Here is an 18,694-nt window from a genome sequence, read left to right on the forward strand (position 1 = left end):
TTAAACACCAAGGGATAACCAACTCTAGTCCTGGACAACCATGGTGTCTTCTGTTTTACATTGAATGCAAATCTAATCTACTTAATTGATACTTAATTATTCAAAAACATCACAGGTTTGAGGTATTCAGGGACTTGATGACAAAGAGACACATCAAATCTGCAGGATTGCATCCAGGAACACAGTCAATCACCACTGCTGTACAATTTTGTTTACTTGACATATTACATTAAAGTTTTACATCTTTCCAAAGAATGCTATGAACTAGAGATGCTACCTATCACTTCATAGCTTTAATGACTGGTTTGAAAAACACCAACATTACCCTGCTATTCACCTGAAGAAGTGGTCAAACACAGTGGTTCCCAAACCAGTCCTGGAGCACCCCCTGTCCTGCTGGTTTTTGTTCCAACCAAGATCTTAATTGCTTAATTGATTCCTTAATTGAACCAACAATGCAATATAAGTTTCAATTATATAAGTAAAAGCTCGGTTAGAACAAAAACCAGCAGAACAGGGGGTTCTCCAGGACTGGTTTGGGATCCCCCTGGTCTAACAAACTCATACTTTGGTTTCAGAATTACACAATTCTGGTCAGCCTTGTTTAATAACCTGCTCTCTTAAACCTGTGCCAACAAATGTTAACAGTATACCATTTACTGTTGCACAGGAACAGGTGGTAATTGTATTTTATTGTGTTGTAACAACACTCTCATGACCACACCTGGTCACTGAAGCAGCTCGCCTGAATGAGAGATCTAAAACCAAGCACGTATGGCTAATACTGTCTTGGCAAATTTCCTTTTTAAGAGCCGAGGTTCATTTCAACAAATGTCTTTTCAAGCAAAGGGTTAAATCAAAGTGTTTGATTAGCCTGCATGTTCCTGAGCTCAGGGAGACCTCAAACCGGATGGCCCGTTGGACTGAGGTGGTCTCTCGTCATTATGAGACCGCTAGTGGTTTCGGCTGCAATCATATAGCTTGTGTCATGTGCTAGCTGCCAGGGCTTAGTTCTGCCTGTTTGTTGTACCTTAATAAGATAATGAATTGGGACATATCTCCGGTTCTGGGAGGCTGCAGTCAGGTTTACTTCCCTGAGCCATTAAACGACTAATTGAAGTGTCTCTGATGGACTTAAGTGACAACTCATTACACAGAGTTAGGTGTTATTGATTTAGAGATCTGTATGAAACCTTTAATTGAGCTGCGCATCTCTATATGTGTCTACAGTGCAAACCAACATGATCCTACTTATTTTAAGGTTACGGAACAAACAAGACAAAATGAATATTTACCTGTAGGTTTGTTTATAGGAGATTGAGTTACTTTTAAACTACATTGGATTTACAAACCTATTCCGTACCTTATTTTTCTCATATTTTACGTTTGTCGTTTCTGTTTTTTATTCTCAATCACGACAGAGTAGTAATGCACATTACTATCTATTTTATTTCATTACAAAATAAATGTAATCACATGGTTAGCGCCGGGTATATTTGAGAAATCCTGGAATAGACTGGGGTTTATCTTGCGCAACATATTTTATAAGGACACGTTTCTTAAAACTAAAAAGACTTGATTAATTTTATATATAATACAAAATGCATAAGGACAATTTTCCATCAATAATCTTTAATGTCAGCTGTTCTGCTGTTAAGGATGTTAAGGACCTTGTTCTACATAACTTTAATTTTACTTATTTATTTCTCAATTGAATAAAATACATACAAGGCAGTATTATTTACCACTCATATTGGTATTTATATATATATATATATATATAAACGCCCAGTGGCATGTGGCGAAACCCTCCACACACTATAGATATTAACTTCCAGTTCTAGAACACACAGCACCATAATGACTTCTAGAACCACACATCACCTGTGCCCACGGTGTAGGACGATTGATGACTAGCAGGACCAATCAACGCCCACCTTTGCTCTGCGTTGTCGATTATATTAGCATTTTAATGAGTAAAGACGCCAATGGGGGGGTGAGAGGAGGTGGGTCGACAGAGTGACCCAACTTCGTGAAGTCAAGGGTGTTTAAAGTCGGAGTTAAAAATACCCGTGCGTTATTAATATCCCGCCCTGGTACTGTCCTATTCCTATTCCTCCCCTCTCTTCTGGTAAAAAGGTAAACAGCACTGTTTTTTATAACTTGTGCCTACATATATGTAAGGAATACCAGAACTGGACCCGATCAAGCAAAGTGGCACATTATTTGCCCAGTATGCATTTACAGAAACTATAATATAATATGAAATAAAAGATGTGTTTCAGTTTTAAGTACTTGAATTTATAGATCAAGGACTTGAGTGTCAGGACTGAAACGTGTAGGTGGAAATATCGTGCGCGACGTCGTTATTATGGTCTTTAATTGTAAATATCCTTATTTTGCATGGTATAGTTAACTAAAATGTGTGGCTATTTTACTTGAATGATAGTAATATAAAGTGGAAGAGGTGTTACAAGGAAAAATAATGTAACATTTTGAAATATAATGCTTACTTTATACTACACTTTCATTTATTGGCGTGTCAAAGTGTTATGAAACTATAATAATTACTTAAAATAGGAAAATTAAAAAAACCTACTGCACCGTAAATAAATACACGACGACTGCAATATGTAATAAGCTCAAAGTTGCACGACAATTATCTGAAGGACTACAAATGCTGAAGCAACTAAATCAATATTTGCTATATTGTAGTAGGATTTGTATTAGGACTGGGAGACGCCCAGTATAAACAGTTGAGGTTTTATTCCAAGTCTGGGATACTTCTGCAGGGAGATGCATGAATTTTGAACCCATACAAGACCACATTCACAGATTTATTTGAAAGACGTGATTTTGGGTCCGATATCAATCAAGGATATCAATCAATGAATCATATATATATATATATATATATATATATATATATATATATATATATATATATATATATATATAAAAATCTATAAACAAATGTCTAACAAATGTTATTAAATATATAATTCAAATCTAAAATGTCTTGTGTCTGTAGTTAGTTTAAAAGAATAAAAATATTTAGAAATACTTAGAAACCATGAATTATTGGGCATCTGTCAAACTTGTCTAAAATACTAATATATTGGTACTAAATGTCAAATTTTCCAATCATGACAGCAAATGTGACACGATGGAAGTGTTGTCTATGCATCTCACCCTATATACACACTCACATTTTGTACAATAACACATATGACAAGCAATTTATTTATTGTTTTTTTTGTAAAACAGGAGGAATGTTAAATTATTATTATTATTATTATTATTATTATTATTATTAATAATAATAATAATAATAATAATAATAATAATAATAATAATACGTTTATCCCATAGCATACTATACATATAAAAAGACAAAATATGAAATACTGTCCTGATGTCAACTGGGGTGGTCTAATTTATATATTTTTAATTGTTACGTTTACATTGATACATTAGTGTCTTTATTTGCAACGCCAGTTTGCAGACCGAGTTACTTATCATGCAGTTGTTGGATTAGAGTTGCATGAGAATTTTATTACTGATTCATCTTCTGTGCAAATTTACCCCACAGTCGTCCCACCCAAAAACAATATGAGGCAGGAGCTGTAGCCACATTGAGCCGCTTTTGACGTCTGACAGAGGTTACTGACCCTCCTAAATGCATGACAGTTTGTTCGCACTTTTCGATTTTTTTCATACACATGAAATGCGTAATTAACTCCAAAAAACAAAAAACAAACAAAAAAAAAACGACCTGGAGAAGTCAGAGATGTCTGTTTCCCAGTCACCAATCTCACATTTCGTCCTGCAATCTATCACATTAATCTGAAACCCACATAAAAAAAAAACCACTATTTAAGAATATGATTAAAAATGCTTCACGTTTTCTGTATTCTTATTGCATTTTTATTGGCACTTGTTTGTGTGTAAATGTAGTGTATATTCTGGTGGTCCGGGATACTGTAATAGAGTAGCAAAATAGTGTGGGAAAAGTGTGACAAAGTTTGGGACCCGCTGATGTAGGTGAACTTTTTCTATTTGTAACGATTCTCATTCTAGCCACACTATAAGTTGTTGTTTGATCAATTGTTCAGATACACAGACGTAACTATTCATGATCAAATATCATTATGCGCAAAATGTGTAATATATATTTTGCAACGAATCATCAAATATTTACAAAACGTGAGTAATCCGATGATTTAGCAGCTGCCCAGCACAAATTACTCCAGCGAGGACTTATCAATATGACTTCTCTGTGTTAGTAAAATGCCCTGATACAGGGATTTAAACGTGTATTGACGCCGGATAGCCAATACAGCTCCTGCGCTTTTCTGGCTCGTTTCTCAGGGAGCCGACTAAACTGCGCCTCGGCTCGCCTCCGTCTGCTTATTGCAAATTGCCATCTGTTTAGAAAAAAAAGGTTGAGAAACGTTGAATAAGAAAACATTTAAATTTCCACGACTTAGACATGCAACTGTTCTCGTAATTATCACTGATTACGTTACCGATCCGGCTGTTCATCTGCCTGCCAGCTCGACTCAAGATGCTGCGTCCCTCACTGCTGAGAGACGCGTGTGTGTGTGTGTGTGTGTGTGTGTGTGTGCTGGAGATGGCCAACCTGGCCGGTGTTTAAATGACGGGGTTTGTTTTTGCAAGGACTGACAATTTACAATTCTGTATAGCAGTGGTTCCAAACCCAGTCCTGGAGCCCCCGCCCTGCTGGTTTTAATTGCAACCGAGCTCTTTAATTGCTTAATTGAACTGTTCAATTAAGGGTTCAATTAAGCAATAGAAGGCTCAATTGGAACGCCCCAGGTTCTTATTTGCATACATTACATACACTCCAGATATGTCCCAAAATCTAGATTCTTGACTCAATATTGCACATTATAGCAGTTTGCAGGATGGACATGGTTAACTGTACAATGACAGGCACATTGGTGTATGGTAGTGTATAAGGCCATTTTAGGGCAGTTGCCATCTTATATAAGCACCTTACTCACTCTACCAAAAAATGGTAATTTGAGATGGCAGAACTGTATCTTATATAACATCCCTAATATAAAAAATGATTTTGGTAAAAGTACTTTTTGCTATGCTGCCCCCTCTTCATGGAACATTTTACAAAAGGACTTGAAACTTGACCCTTTTGATGATTGATGATTGATGATTTTAAATCCCAGATTGGTGGGCTGTTGACTACAGAGTGTACATGTTTTTAACTACTTATCATTAGGACAGTGGTTCTCAATCCTGCTCCTGGGGACCCCATTCCCTGCTGTTTTTTGTTCTAGCTGAGCTCTCAATTACTTCATTACTAGTAGGGTACTTCATTTAACCTTAATGTAACTAATCATTTGCCTAATCTGAGATCTTACATTATTTTAATTAGTTGTATGTTCATGTTAAGTCTGAAACTGTAGATTGAACTTGAAATATCCAACTTTTCAATAACTTTTCAAGTCAAATGAAGCAAATTAGTTTAATTGTGGGATTAATGAAATAACCGAGAGCTTGGTTGGAACGAAAACAACCAGGGCATGGGGTCCCCAGGACCAGGATTGAGAACCACTGCATTAGGAAATCAGCTGTTGTAAGTTTTTAAGTTATTCATCAAGTAATTGATATATGTTGTGTGCTGTTTTTCTTTGTTTGTATAACTTGGTGTATGTTACCTTTTTGGACAGGGCTCACTTCCAGTTAAAGAAAGGATACATTAAAAAATAAAATAAAAATAAAGGATGCTGATGAAACCAATGGATCAAGACCACCAGAAAGTGGTGAAGTAGCCAACTCAAATGCAAAGGAGCTGCCCAGCCTTGTAGCTTTATTGAAGATTTACAAACTACAACCACAACCTGAAAATGCATTAAGCCTACTTACAAAATGGCTTCACTGAAATACGCAATGATCCGTCTCTTTTACGGTAATACAACAAAAACAAAAAAGAAGAGCAAGACCACAGGATGTAAAATAGTCAACATTTTTAGACAACTTCTGCTCAAGTAAACTGCGAGAGAACAGAGAGTGTTCGGAGAAGTGCATTGTGAAACCAATAGAGTTCGGGTCCACATGAAGCTTCAACATCTGAGACAACTTCACACCAGTTCCCAGGAGGTTTAGGAAGACATCTAGATCTCTTGATGAATGGCACTCCTTAAGTTATCCTGAAGTTATTCTTGTTAGCACCAGTGGCGGTTCTAGACCCTTTCAACTGGGGAGGTGTAATATTAGGGTGGCCATCAATTTCTCTCTGGGTGTGTGGAGGCGGGTGCTGACGGTGTTTTGTCCAAGATGTCCCCAGGGATTGTGGCGGGGGAGGGTGCTGACGGTGTTTTGTCCATGATGTTCCTCGGGGGTGGGGGGTGCTGTTGGGGTTGTGGGGTGCTGACTGTGATTTGTCCAAAATGTCCCCGGTGGGTGGTGCTGACCCTGTTTTGACCACGATGTTCCTGGGGTGGGGGTGGTTGGGTGGTTTGTCCGCGGTGCTAGGTGTTAGGGGGCCCTGCTTTCTGTAACGGGTGCACTGGCCCCACTGGCCCCCCTGGCCCCCCCTCAGAACCGCCACTGGTTAGCACAGCTCATCATATTAAAGTCGAGTCTGCTAAAGTCATGATGATAGTGATCCATGTGTGGAATGAAGTTGGCAGTGTTTTGTGATTGAGTATTGAGGGTTCATTTCAAGTTAATAGCGCTTCCTGCACTCACAGCATTTCCAATAACAGGTTTTGAAAAGACTGTTCATATATAACACGGCAGGAAGTGTCCAGGGGAACCATTTTTGTTGCTGCAATACTGTGCAGTTGAGCCTGTGAAACACATAATGCCATCCCCCAAAACAGTTACCCCTTGTATCATTCTTTACAGAGCAGGAACCCAGACATGAAAATAAGACTCCCGTTCTGTATCGATCAGATGACTTTCAGTTTTAATGGACATGAACTTTTTACATGAAAGTGTTGGCTGTCCCAATTGTATCTTGATGGTAGACTGATGTATGGAGTATGTACTGCTTTTCAGTTTCTGCTACAGTATGTTCACCGAGAGGCTGCAACTCAAACCTGAAATGACTCAAGGATGATGATATGATGTGGGTCGTTAATGTGGTGCTTATTTCTTTCTTTATTTATTTTTCTTCCCACTAGGAGTAAGCTGGCAGTGATGCAGTGGTCAGGACTACCGGTGCTGTACTGGGCTCTGAGCTTTCTGGACCTTGGATGTGCCCTGAGAGAGGTGGACAACCTCAGCAGGTCTGACGCACAGTTCTGCCGGTAAGTGGCGTGAAACTGAGCATCTTAGACTCTGAGAAGAGATCCTGCATGCAACAGGGTGGTGGTTCTTAAAAAAAATAAAAAATAAAATAAAAAGGAAAACTGTGGAGAAAGACGAAGCCTCTCTGAGAACCATCTTTCCTCAGTTGTTTTAGCTTCATTTTGAACTTCGTTGTAACGTTGCTTGAGATTGAATCGATTTCAGATGTCAAGTCAAGATTCTGTATGCTTACTCTAGATGTATATGCAGTTATATACTTTTATGTTGTTGTATTTTGTAATAATGTGTATACAGGCTGTGACATATTTTGGATGAAGGTTGTATTGTCGTATAGTGTCAGATAAAGGAAAAAGTGGCACCAGAAAATATGAGTTCCACTCTTTGTCCAGAATAGTAAAAGCTGTATTCTTTCCAAACTTAATCCAAGGTGCCTTGTAACAACACATTTGAAACATGCGTATTATAGAGTTTGTTAACAACAACAACAACACCGACAAGAAAAGGTGGAACATGATATGGTAGCATAAGTGTTACAGTAATCAAGAAGAAAGTGACAACAGTAAATGAGGCTTTACCGTCGAATTGCGTGCTTTGAAAGGAGCCAGAGAGATAACAAAAGATGCTGGTGATCTGTGCTACAGACGGACGGGAGAATCTGCAGTCTTCAAATGTAGTCTGAGTAGGTGAGTTCTGAGGAGGTGAAAGGTGGTCGAAGATGATGCAGTGATTTGTGAACATAGAGGAGAATAATTAAGGCGGGGGAGTAGGAGAGGGAGCAGATTATGTGGCTGTTACAGGATAGGTGAAGAGAGGGAGTGAAAGGGAGGTGCGTTACTTGTAATTAGTCTCCATAGTTCAAGTTGCACTCATTCCTTAAGGCACTCATTTTTTACTCGGTTAGATTGTAGTCTTAAAAATGGTACTACTTCATTAGGAGTCTGTAATGTTATTCATTAAATGACGCCAAATAACGAATTCTAGTAGTGTCTGGATCAGTCCCACTGCGATATTTCCTTTTACATTTTTGTTTCTCATTTATTTCCTGGGCACAACAACAGCATTGTTGCATCGGACAGCCAGGAAGGTACCATTGACTGCTATGTTGGTGGTTTCATCAACCGTAACAAAAGAGCACCGCAGAAAGCAAGACAATAGGTTGGGCTAAACAGGAAATAAAACATGCACATCATACATCTATCTATTGAGGAGTGCTCTGACATGTGGGTGCTAATCTCTAATCTTGCCTAATCCCCTGCTAGCAGGTACTATTGACTGCTTGTGTGCAGCGGGTGAAATGTACTTCCTCTCCTCTGCAGTGGGGGATTAGAGGTCCTCTATCCAGGCCTGAGAGTCACTGAGTGCAGCGTGGTCCCACGAGATCGGAGCTTCAGAGAGAAGATCAGCACACAGTGGGGCGCTCCCAAAGTCCGGCTGCCCGAGGCCAATAAGGTGAAGGGGGACCTGCCTGTACCCGATTTATTTTAAACCCTTACTATGTCATAAAGGGGATCGGATTCCTTCTTTGTAAAAGTAGCTCTGCGGTGTAAACCTGATTTCTGAGGATCTGACGCCATTCTTTTTGCAGTGGAGCTCTTCGGGGGAATATTGTTTATGTTGGGGAAGTTGGCCTTCACCTTAAAGAGTCATGTAGCTCCAGATGTGTCATCTTTTCTACTCAGATCCCAGGCTGGATCAAGTTTAAAAGGTTGACGTGCACCGGAGAGTGATAGCACTTTTGGAGTTTGGACCCTTTAAGTCTTCGAATGCAGCTGGTTTGATGGTGTGCAAGCTTTTTCATTTGATGAGTCTCATGCTGCAAACCTACCCTACATGTTTCGTGATGTTCTGCGGATCTGAGGGGGTTGATTTTATTCCAGTGAGTGGCAAATGGACCTGTCAGGGTGGTTAGTAATGTTTGCAGGTTTTTGGTATTAACAATGTAATCAGATACCAGCAGGTGGCGCTAGCTCACCATTGATATTTGACTATTGGTTTCCAGCAGTTGGTTTCCTTTCACTTCTCAAACTGCCGGCTATTGTTCAAATAGACGTTCCTTTGTTCAATGTATTGTATTTTCCTAGGCTGTTCCTTACCACCAAAAATGTTTGCTTTTAGAACACCATATTGGATCTTTATGTTCACAGATTATGATTATGATTATTACTATTTGTAGTAGTATCTCAATGCATTTACAACAGTGGTTCCCAACCCTGGCCCTGGAGGACACCCTACCCTGCTGCTTTTTGTTTCAAACCATCTCTAAATTACTTAATTACGTAACCCTTTATTGAACTATTAATTTCCTAAATCAGAGCTTTTTAATTATTTAAAACAGTAGAGGTTTTAAGTTAACTATAGAATTGTATAACTTATTAAAGAACCAACTCTTTTATTACACAATTTAAAAAGTAAAATCTATGCAGATTTTTACATAAATTAAGGTTCAATTAAGTAATTGAGAGCATGGTTAGAACAAAAACCAGCAGGATAGGGGGTCCTCCAGGACCAGGGGTGCGAACCACTGATTTACAGTGTTTTTAAAATAGACAATATAAGAAACTGGTTTCATAGTTTTGTAACCTCACTTAATAAACTATTTTTCAGTGGGTTTATCAACTGTAACCACCTTGTTAAAATATAAGTGACGTGATTGGGTAATATAACAGCCTTTTTAAAACCACCATTGTCTTGCCTCATCTCTTTGAGCACCCTGTTAGTGTTCTTTTAGTGCACCACATCTTGTTCCCATTTACTAGTTTGCCCGCTGTATGGTCTTTAAAAAATATATAAATAAAAAGCTCTCTGGGCTCTTATGGACACAGGCCATATTAACTTGGACTATTATTTTTTATTATTCATTGCCCTCTCATCATAGTGACTATAGACCATTCCCAGATAAAAACTGTATAATGTACATTACATCTCATAAACAATGTGAAAACAATTTGAAAGTTTCACTGTAAAGACCCACTTTTGCGTTTACACATTATGAAAGTCAGATGTTGTTTTAAGGTAACGTGAGCACAAATGAATACTGGAAATTGACAATACATATGGAACTGTTTTATGATTGGTAGTTTTATGATCATAACTCCTGGCCTGTAGAATAGACCTGCATTATATGATCAAAACCATGAAAAAGCATCTTGTCTCCTGTGCATTAGTGGTCGGGTTATTCCAATTTGCGATCAAGTGAAAATGAATATTTACTGAGATTAACACCAAAAATAAAACCTGAAAATGTTGCTTTGCCTGTCCAATAACACTTTAGAACAGGCCTCCCAGAATGCATTGATAAAGACAGCATTTGGCTATCACTTTTAAAAATATTTGCTGTCTATCGATCTGTATTTTCCTTCCTGAATCATTTCATTTTGTATACAAGTAATCAATTTGAAATGTTGAAGCTTTTCATTTATTATATGTGATTATCACCTCAGGTGGTGCCAGCTCCCAAAAAGGATAATACAGATATAGGAACAGACAGTGATACCACTGAAAAACATCACTTTGGGCTGCTCCATTATCTGTTTATGTAAATGCATCCTGTTTTATGTTATTGCATACAGTTTTGGGTAGTGCCAGTTGGCAACTTTCACCGGGGAATCACAAGATATTCACAAATATTCCCCCTTAAAAGTTTTGGAGATATTGCCTAAATAGCTATACCCCTCAAAAAGGAGACAACCACAGACATAGCATTATATATTCCCGGACTGCATCTCTGACCCAAGTCTCCACCACTCCCTTGGGTTGGCATGTACAGAGTTAAGCTCACCAGCGTACATAAAGGCAGTTTGCGCTTGAGCTTCCTGTATTGAGCTCAACAGGACAGATTAAACTAATGCCAAATAGATTGTTTCATCCGTGCCATTTTTTATATATATATTTTAATTAGGGAAATGAAACCAGTGGATTCGAGTGTAAGTCTGGGATTTACGAAACGGGACGCAGTCTAAGCTGGAGAAGACATGGAGGGACGCCGTCAAGGAAAAAGCGAATCATTTTCTGACCCAGGCAGGAGAGAGGCTGGCGCAATGTCTCTTGTGGGATTGCTATAGTAAACTAAAAATAAAATAAAATCAACGCACGAGAGAAAAAAGAAGAAAAAAAGAAAAAAAACCTATATCTATAAATTGAAAACCAAAATTGAAAGCCTCTTCAATTTGTGAGGCAGTTTATAAATTCCATAGCTAAGCAGTCTGGGTAGAACATGATAGATCACACCTTGGCCTCCTAAACCCCCATTGATGTATGGTCGTATTATCTATAATGCTGTCTTACATGATTCTCTTTTATTGCTGGAGTTGGTGGCAGACAGCAAAACAGATTACGTGTGAGATCAAATCAATACGAACTTTATTTACTGGGCTCTGAAATGCAATTTTGTTTTCCTCCTCAACGCTTATAAAAACATACAGCAAGTAATGGGGGGCAAGCAGGATTCCTCTCAACTCAGGAGCTGTTTGGGAGCAGTGTTGAGTCCGCTGTAGGTCTTTCCTTTTCAGTAATTCCTCCGGCTCTGAAACAGCTTGTCTGATGGCGTTTGACACTGGGTGAAGTCTGCCAGAGGGTTGTGGTCACTGAGTGTTACAATTCCCCGCTGTGACAAGGAGTTCATTTCAATTGGAAAGCAAGCTTGGTAATTGTAATTGACCGTAATGAGTAGCAGTAAAAACCAAACCAAACCAAACACAAAAACAAACACAAACTCCTATGAATCCTTCTGGATCAGCAGAAAGAGAGATGCTGAATTTGCTCATTAGATTGAAATAAGGTTTCAGTAGAAATGGGGTTCAATATTTGCCTGTTTTTCATCTCTAGAGGACATCATAAGAAATTAGAGGAGGCCATTTAGCCAGTCTCGCCTGTTTGGTTGCCAGTAGCTTCCCTGCTAAAGCATTGTGTTCTGGCAATGTTGTGTGAGCTTGTAGTTCGGTTGTGTTTTGGTATTGACAAATATAAAGTGAGTAAAACATTGTAGAAACGTATTACCCTGAACACTTTGTTCTGTAGGTCCATCGCTTCTCATTTAAAATAAAATCAATATTTCATTCTAATTTTTTTTTTTTATATTGTTGCTATGGAATGTATTTTTTTTATTTTTATAATTTTGTTAATAACTTGAAATAGCTGTGTTACAGATCGGAATTTCATATTCATTTCTTAAATCATCCCACAGAGAAAAGTTGAAACATTAATTATAACTATAAACTAATCTGAAGACTTGCTAGTAATATGGTAAATACAAATGACCATTGAATCATTTACAAGGGAATATTTTGTATTTATTTAGCTGCTGTCCATAAACTTACCTCTATAGGTTCTACACTATTAAAAGGAGTATGGAGTGTCAAAGTTTTTTTTTCAGCTTGATTCTTTTTCATCCTTTTTAAAAATACGAAATGATCATTAGATGTTTTAAATAATAACGGTCCTGCCAGGTCATGCGTGTGGTTTAAAAGTCTCATACATCAAATCCAACCAAAGGAAAAAGCTAGCAGGATATCAAGAAATATTATAGGGACGTATGCTTGGGTCAACACCAATCACAGCCGGTGAGTTATGCTAGAAAAAAAAATCTTGTTTAAAACATATATACAGTTAGGTCCATAAATATTTGGACAGTGACACAATTGTCATCATTTTGGCTCTGTACGCCACCACAGTGGATTTGAAAGAAAACAATCCTTTTCCGGCAATGGTAGTTACATCCAAATTGGGTGAACGGTGTAGGAATTACACCCATTTTTATATGTGGTCCCCACAATTCTATGTTAGAAATCAATCAGAAATTTTGATTTATAAGGCAAAACTGAAGGCAAAATGCCCCAAGAACAAGCAGGAACTAAAGACAGCTGCAGTGCAGGCCTGGCAGAGCATCAAGAAGAAACCCAGCATCTGGTGATGTCTATGGGTTCCAGACTTCAGGAAGTCATTGACTGCAAAGGATTTGCAACCAAGTATTGAAACTCACAATTTAATTAATGATTATGTTAGATTGTCCAAATACTTTTGAGCCCCTAAAATTATGGGGACCACATAAAAAATTGGGTGTAATTCCTACACCGTTCACTCAATTTGGATATAACTACCCTTAAATTAAAGCTGAAAGTCTACACTTAAAGCACATCCTGATTGTTTCCTTTCAAATCCATTGTGGTGGCGTACAGAGCCAAAATGATGACAATTGTGTCACTGTCCAAATATTTATGGACCTAACTGTATATAGATATAAAATTGTAAAATGTCATTAATTGATTTGAAGTTGTCCAGGCTTACTGTCCATTCTTACTTATTTTTGATACCATTCAGTGATAAAAAAAATAATCTTTCTTGATATTCAGAGACCACTAAGAGTAGGCACATTTCTTGAACAGTGCTTATTTTTGGCTTTTGAGTTTTATTACTGTGGAGATTTTGTATCGACAGAAAATGAGTTTCAGCGATTTTGTATTTTCATTGACTAACATCTCCAGTTTAAATACGTCTGCTTCCAGTTTGCAGGGAAAGAGTCATGTGCTAAACCAACTGGACATTTTGTTGTATTCCTCCACAACGTGACACATAGGACTTAGTTTTTCAAGGTTGGTGAAGGATTAACTAATGAGTCAGAGCACTATGTATGCTTATTAGAGGGATGGTAACATACAGCTTATCTGCTCACACAAAATGGTTACCAAACTTCCCCCATACATGATCTTGATGTGAGAACTGGTCCTCTTCATGAGTAGATAATTGACCAACTTTGGAACGTCGGCCTCTTTGTCTAGTGCAGCATGTCTGAGGATGAGTTAGGGGTTTCATGTGTGTATGTGTGAGCGTGTGTATGAATCATGTGTCTAAACTGAATATAAATATACAATGAGCACATTTTAAGAACTATGTTTTCAGATTGCAAACAGAATGTTGTTGATGACATCAATGCTGCAACTAGGACCCTCAGCTGTAGTCAGACTGTGTTAACACCCTTCATGTGACCCAGCTTTATGCATTGATTCATTTACTTAAATTCATATTCTAAATTAAACTGCATTTATTAATTATATGTTTTCAGAGAATGTTTCCCTCGCTCTCTTGTCCCAACTCTGTTGAATCAATGGCAGACTTTTTCTGTGGGCTATTAGCAGCCCAGCTGATGGTGAAAACCTATACAGTCTACTGCCAGTCCCTCTCTCAGCAAAGGCAGGGCTTCTCAGTGTCTCAGCAGTAATATACTTTTTCCCAGTTATGAGTCTGTATCAATACAGCCTAAGAAATATTTTACCAGTAAGGAAACTAAATTCATTTTTAGATTGAGGGGAAATTGGACACATTTTCTGAACCAAATCAGATTCACACAAACAAGTCTTTCTGCTCTTTCCTACCTCCAGTGTCTTGTCAGTCCCTATACCCCTATAGCCCTCAGGTTTGATATTAACAGTGTGTCTTAAGGGAGTGGTTCCCAACCCTGGTCCCGGTGGACCCCCTACCCTGCTGGTTTTTATTCCAATCAAGCTTTCAATTACTTATTTGAACCTTTAATCAGAGGCGTCTTGCCATTTGATTCGTGGCCCCCCATGCCCCAACAAATTATTAATCTCAGATGATCCCTCATAACTTCAGCTACAGTATGCAATTTAGTGAAAGCCCCTTAATCAGCGCATGCAAGTCATCGAGTGTGTACCTGGTGCCGCCGTTGTCTCTGTGGCACGTTGTGTGAAAGACAGCGAGGTACAGTACACTCACACTGAACAACACTTTGATTATTACAACACGCTTTGAAAATTCCTTTGTTTAGGCATTTAATTTTACTTTATCTTGTTATTCGTTGGCAGTTTGAAGCATGTATATTAGTAATAAAGTATTAGTAATAAAGTAAAGTGGAACCAAGTAAAACGCTTCAGTTGCAATTACACTGACTTCATTGTTCTTATAGTTTGTACAATGCATTATGCAAACCCTTTTTTTTCATGATCAGAAACAAAGACAAGTTTGATTGTGCCAGAAGATCAGCTGATCAAGATGAGAATAGAAAATGATCCATTCAAGCAGTGTTAATGTCCCTGAGAGAGACGTCTTCCTGAAGTCAGCTGTAGTAGCAGAAGCATCAGCACCAGTGTGGCTCAGACAGGTAGGAGTTGCTCAGCTGCAATAATATGTATTTACCCAATTTTGTACAATACAGTATGCACACCGAGTTTTTATTTTTTTTAATAATCAGAAACAGAGACAAGTTTAATCGTGTAAAAATGATCAACTGGCAAGAGATTAATATATAAGCAAGGGTCCCACTCCAGCGAACCCCAAGCGAAGATGTTTTAACAGTAACTGGTATCAGAAATACCAGTGCTTAGAGTACAAAAAAAACAGCAGAGCAATACTATTGCATGTGTCTGTAGAGCAGTACATTAAAGTACACTTACAGTAGGATACCCTATAGATGTATTTAAGTGGCCATTTGTAGCAATCTTAATTTGTTTTCCGACTGTGCCCCCCAAAAAACATTTACCTGCATGACGCCCCTGCCTTTAATTGAGCTAATAATTTGCATACATTTTACTTTTTAAATTGTGTAACTGATAAAAAATTATTTCCTTAATAAGATAATTTCCTAATACATATATAACTTTTCTGATGTTTATATATGTCTTTATGTTTTCAGTTCAGAACTATTGGCAACATGTAGAAATTGGAGAAAAGCAAAACCTGAATATAAGAATTCAAATGTTCTGGTTAAAATATGATGTCTATTGACTTATTACCACTCTGGACAAGATATATAATTGGATGTGGTTCAAATGAATCTGACCGTCTTTAGATGTATTTGGAAATACATCCCAAAATAGGATGTGCAACATAAAACTTGTGGATATAACTTACTGCTAATGCGCCCATCTTCTATTTGACTTTGCTTCTTTTGTCACCCTATCAAGGCACATTTTATTACATGATGGTAATAGTCAGTCAAGGAAAAGAGAATCGAGCTTCATTTTTATTTTTGGATTTGAAGATGGGATATCCAACTGTGTCACCAGCGGTCCCTGAAAGTGCCGTTTCCGCACCGTGTGCTAGAGTGTTTGTGTGTGTTTGTCTGTGGCGGGGAAGGGGTTAAATTATTTCAGTGATTTGAAAGGCTTCTCTGCTGAGCTCTGCCAAGCTCACGCATACTGATAAAGGCTGCTAATAGCTGCTTGCAGTCTTTCTCTCTCTCTCTCTCTGTGAATGATTTTGTACACTTTACTAAATAGACAGGTCTGGGGGCGGTGAGAAAGATTTAGATGTGACCCCCTTTTTTTTTTGTTCCTTGTTTTTTCTCTTTTTTTTTTCTGCCGATGATGAAACAGTGCTGATAAAGCAACGGTGCCCACGAGAAGCAGGAATCTCTCGACTGCCCACTCTCCCTGGGCACAGTGTGGCTGTCACTGTGTGAGTGTGTGTGTGTGTGTGTGTGTGTGTGTGTGTGTGTGTGTGTGTGTGTGTGTGTGTGTGGAGCTGCCTTGCTATGGGGGCAGATCTTTACAGTCCAATAGGCCCTGTCATTCTGAGGGAAGCCTACAGGTCTACCCACGGACTATTCCTGAGCAAGTTTGGCTGGGGTGGATACAGAGAGAGAGAGAGAACAGAGAGAGAGAGGCAAATACAGAGGAAGATGTTCCCAATTCAACATCTTTAAAAGAGGCTTATCCACATTTGAGTTGCATTCAATAGGAACACAGGAAACATTACGTACTGTACAGGATGCAAAGCTTTTCATTTCTGTATTTATTTATTTACTGTAGGAAGGACAGCTCTTTTTAAAAGAAGTAGGTTTTCTCTTGGCTGCAAAATTGACACAAATTTTGCCAGTAGGAGAAAACTGCTGCACGAAATAAGTGAAACTTCTGTGTGTTATCGCTTAGTGGGAGTCGTTGGCAAGACAATAAAGTAATGGTTTGGGGAATGGCAGAGTAAAAACAAATCAATCCAGGAGAATCACTCTGTATATTGCATCTTCCTGACTGTATATTACATCTCGGTGACTATGAGTTCATGTATGAATTTCCTTCTACATTGGGGTAACTTGGACCTAATTAATGTTGGGTTACAGTTGTGTTTTTAAGAAGTGGTGGATAAAGTCATGTTTTCCTACCAAATACACCATAAAGCATTCACAAAAGCACAGATAAATATAAATGATTGATGTCACAGAGTTCTTTGTGCAAAATGTCCCTGCATATCTGACCATAGCTACGAAGACAATCTAATCTGCAATTTTCCTTTATAACACATAATCTTGATATCGTCAAACACACTTCAAAGCTGTTAAAACTGTGCCAATGAGTTTTGTCACATAACTAGGTCCTTTGTTTCTTCAAATAAGGGACTCTCAGAATCTTCTAGAGAATATCTCCTGACATTTTCTTGTTGTCTGCCATGAGGATCTATAGACTTGAGCAGCCATATTTAACCCTAGTCCCGGAAAAAATTACCAGTAATTGACCATTTCAATTGACTATTTCCTGGTCCTGGAGACCCCTAGGTTGGTAGTTGCCATCATCTTGACTGAAGATTCTTTCCATCAGAGTTTTTCATAACCGGGACCATTGCCGGAGTCACCTGATTTCAAGAGACCAATAGAATGTGTAGTTTTGCAGGTCTCCAGGAACAAGGTTTAATCATGTCTACTGAAGTTTGTGGCATGCTCTTCAATACCCTGTGCAATAACAGTTAAACAGTAACTATCTATAAACAAGTGAGCTGTGTTGAGGTTGGGAAGTCAACCATTATCAAAATAACCATTGTTGATTAATTCCCAATAATGAATGCGTTATACAAAGCTAGAAAGCTGTAACTCGCAGACGGTAGATTCTTCCAGTCACCTAGTTTGTGAATTAACAGTAGCGCAGAGGGCGTTAACACCCTAGCCCCCCCCATATTCTCCCACCTTAGAGTTCATTTCTGAGCTCTTCTCCCTTGCCTTTCTCACAGGGAGTGGGAAGTACTCGGCTATAAAAACTGGCGCTCCGCTGGTCTGTGGGAGAGTAAAATATGATTTCAATTACCATGAAAATGTGTTTTATCATCAATGAGGGAATTATTACAGATACAGGGAGATACCCAGGCAATCTCCATGACTGTAGCGCTCCTCTAGGCAGGTGGGAGTAATAGAGGCAGAATGGCAGTCTGGCAGGCACGCTGACGTTAAACGGCTCGAGAGAAATCGCTTTTGTTCCACTCTCGTCCCTCTGGATCCGAGGGGATTCCTGACGCCCCCTTTAAGGATGTCCCTGGCTTTTCAGTTCCTCTTAAAGTGCTATCTTTTCTGATGATTTACTATTATTATTGTTTGGTTGTTGTGGTTTTTCCCCTCACACTTTCAATCCTTTTCAATGCTCTGCTTCCTCTCCCTGCTCCAGCGGCCGCAACAAGTGATATG

At 38.6% G+C, this 18,694-nt stretch overlaps 1 protein-coding gene across 1 annotated transcript in view; it reads left to right on the forward strand.

The window, feature by feature from the left end:
* Nucleotides 1-7,173: 7,173 nt before the first annotated feature.
* The window catches only part of pebp4 (phosphatidylethanolamine binding protein 4), a 137,305-nt gene continuing 125,784 nt past the window's right edge, over nt 7,174-18,694 (forward strand). Inside the window, exons 1-2 of the mRNA XM_066714467.1 lie at nt 7,174-7,295; nt 8,613-8,745. Coding sequence (XP_066570564.1) covers nt 7,186-7,295; nt 8,613-8,745 — 243 coding nt within the window. The 5' untranslated portion in view covers nt 7,174-7,185. The remainder of the gene's footprint in view (nt 7,296-8,612; nt 8,746-18,694) is intronic.

Source organism: Amia ocellicauda, chromosome 9 (genome assembly GCF_036373705.1).
Source record: "Amia ocellicauda isolate fAmiCal2 chromosome 9, fAmiCal2.hap1, whole genome shotgun sequence".
In the NCBI taxonomy this organism is placed as follows: Eukaryota; Metazoa; Chordata; class Actinopteri; order Amiiformes; family Amiidae; genus Amia; species Amia ocellicauda.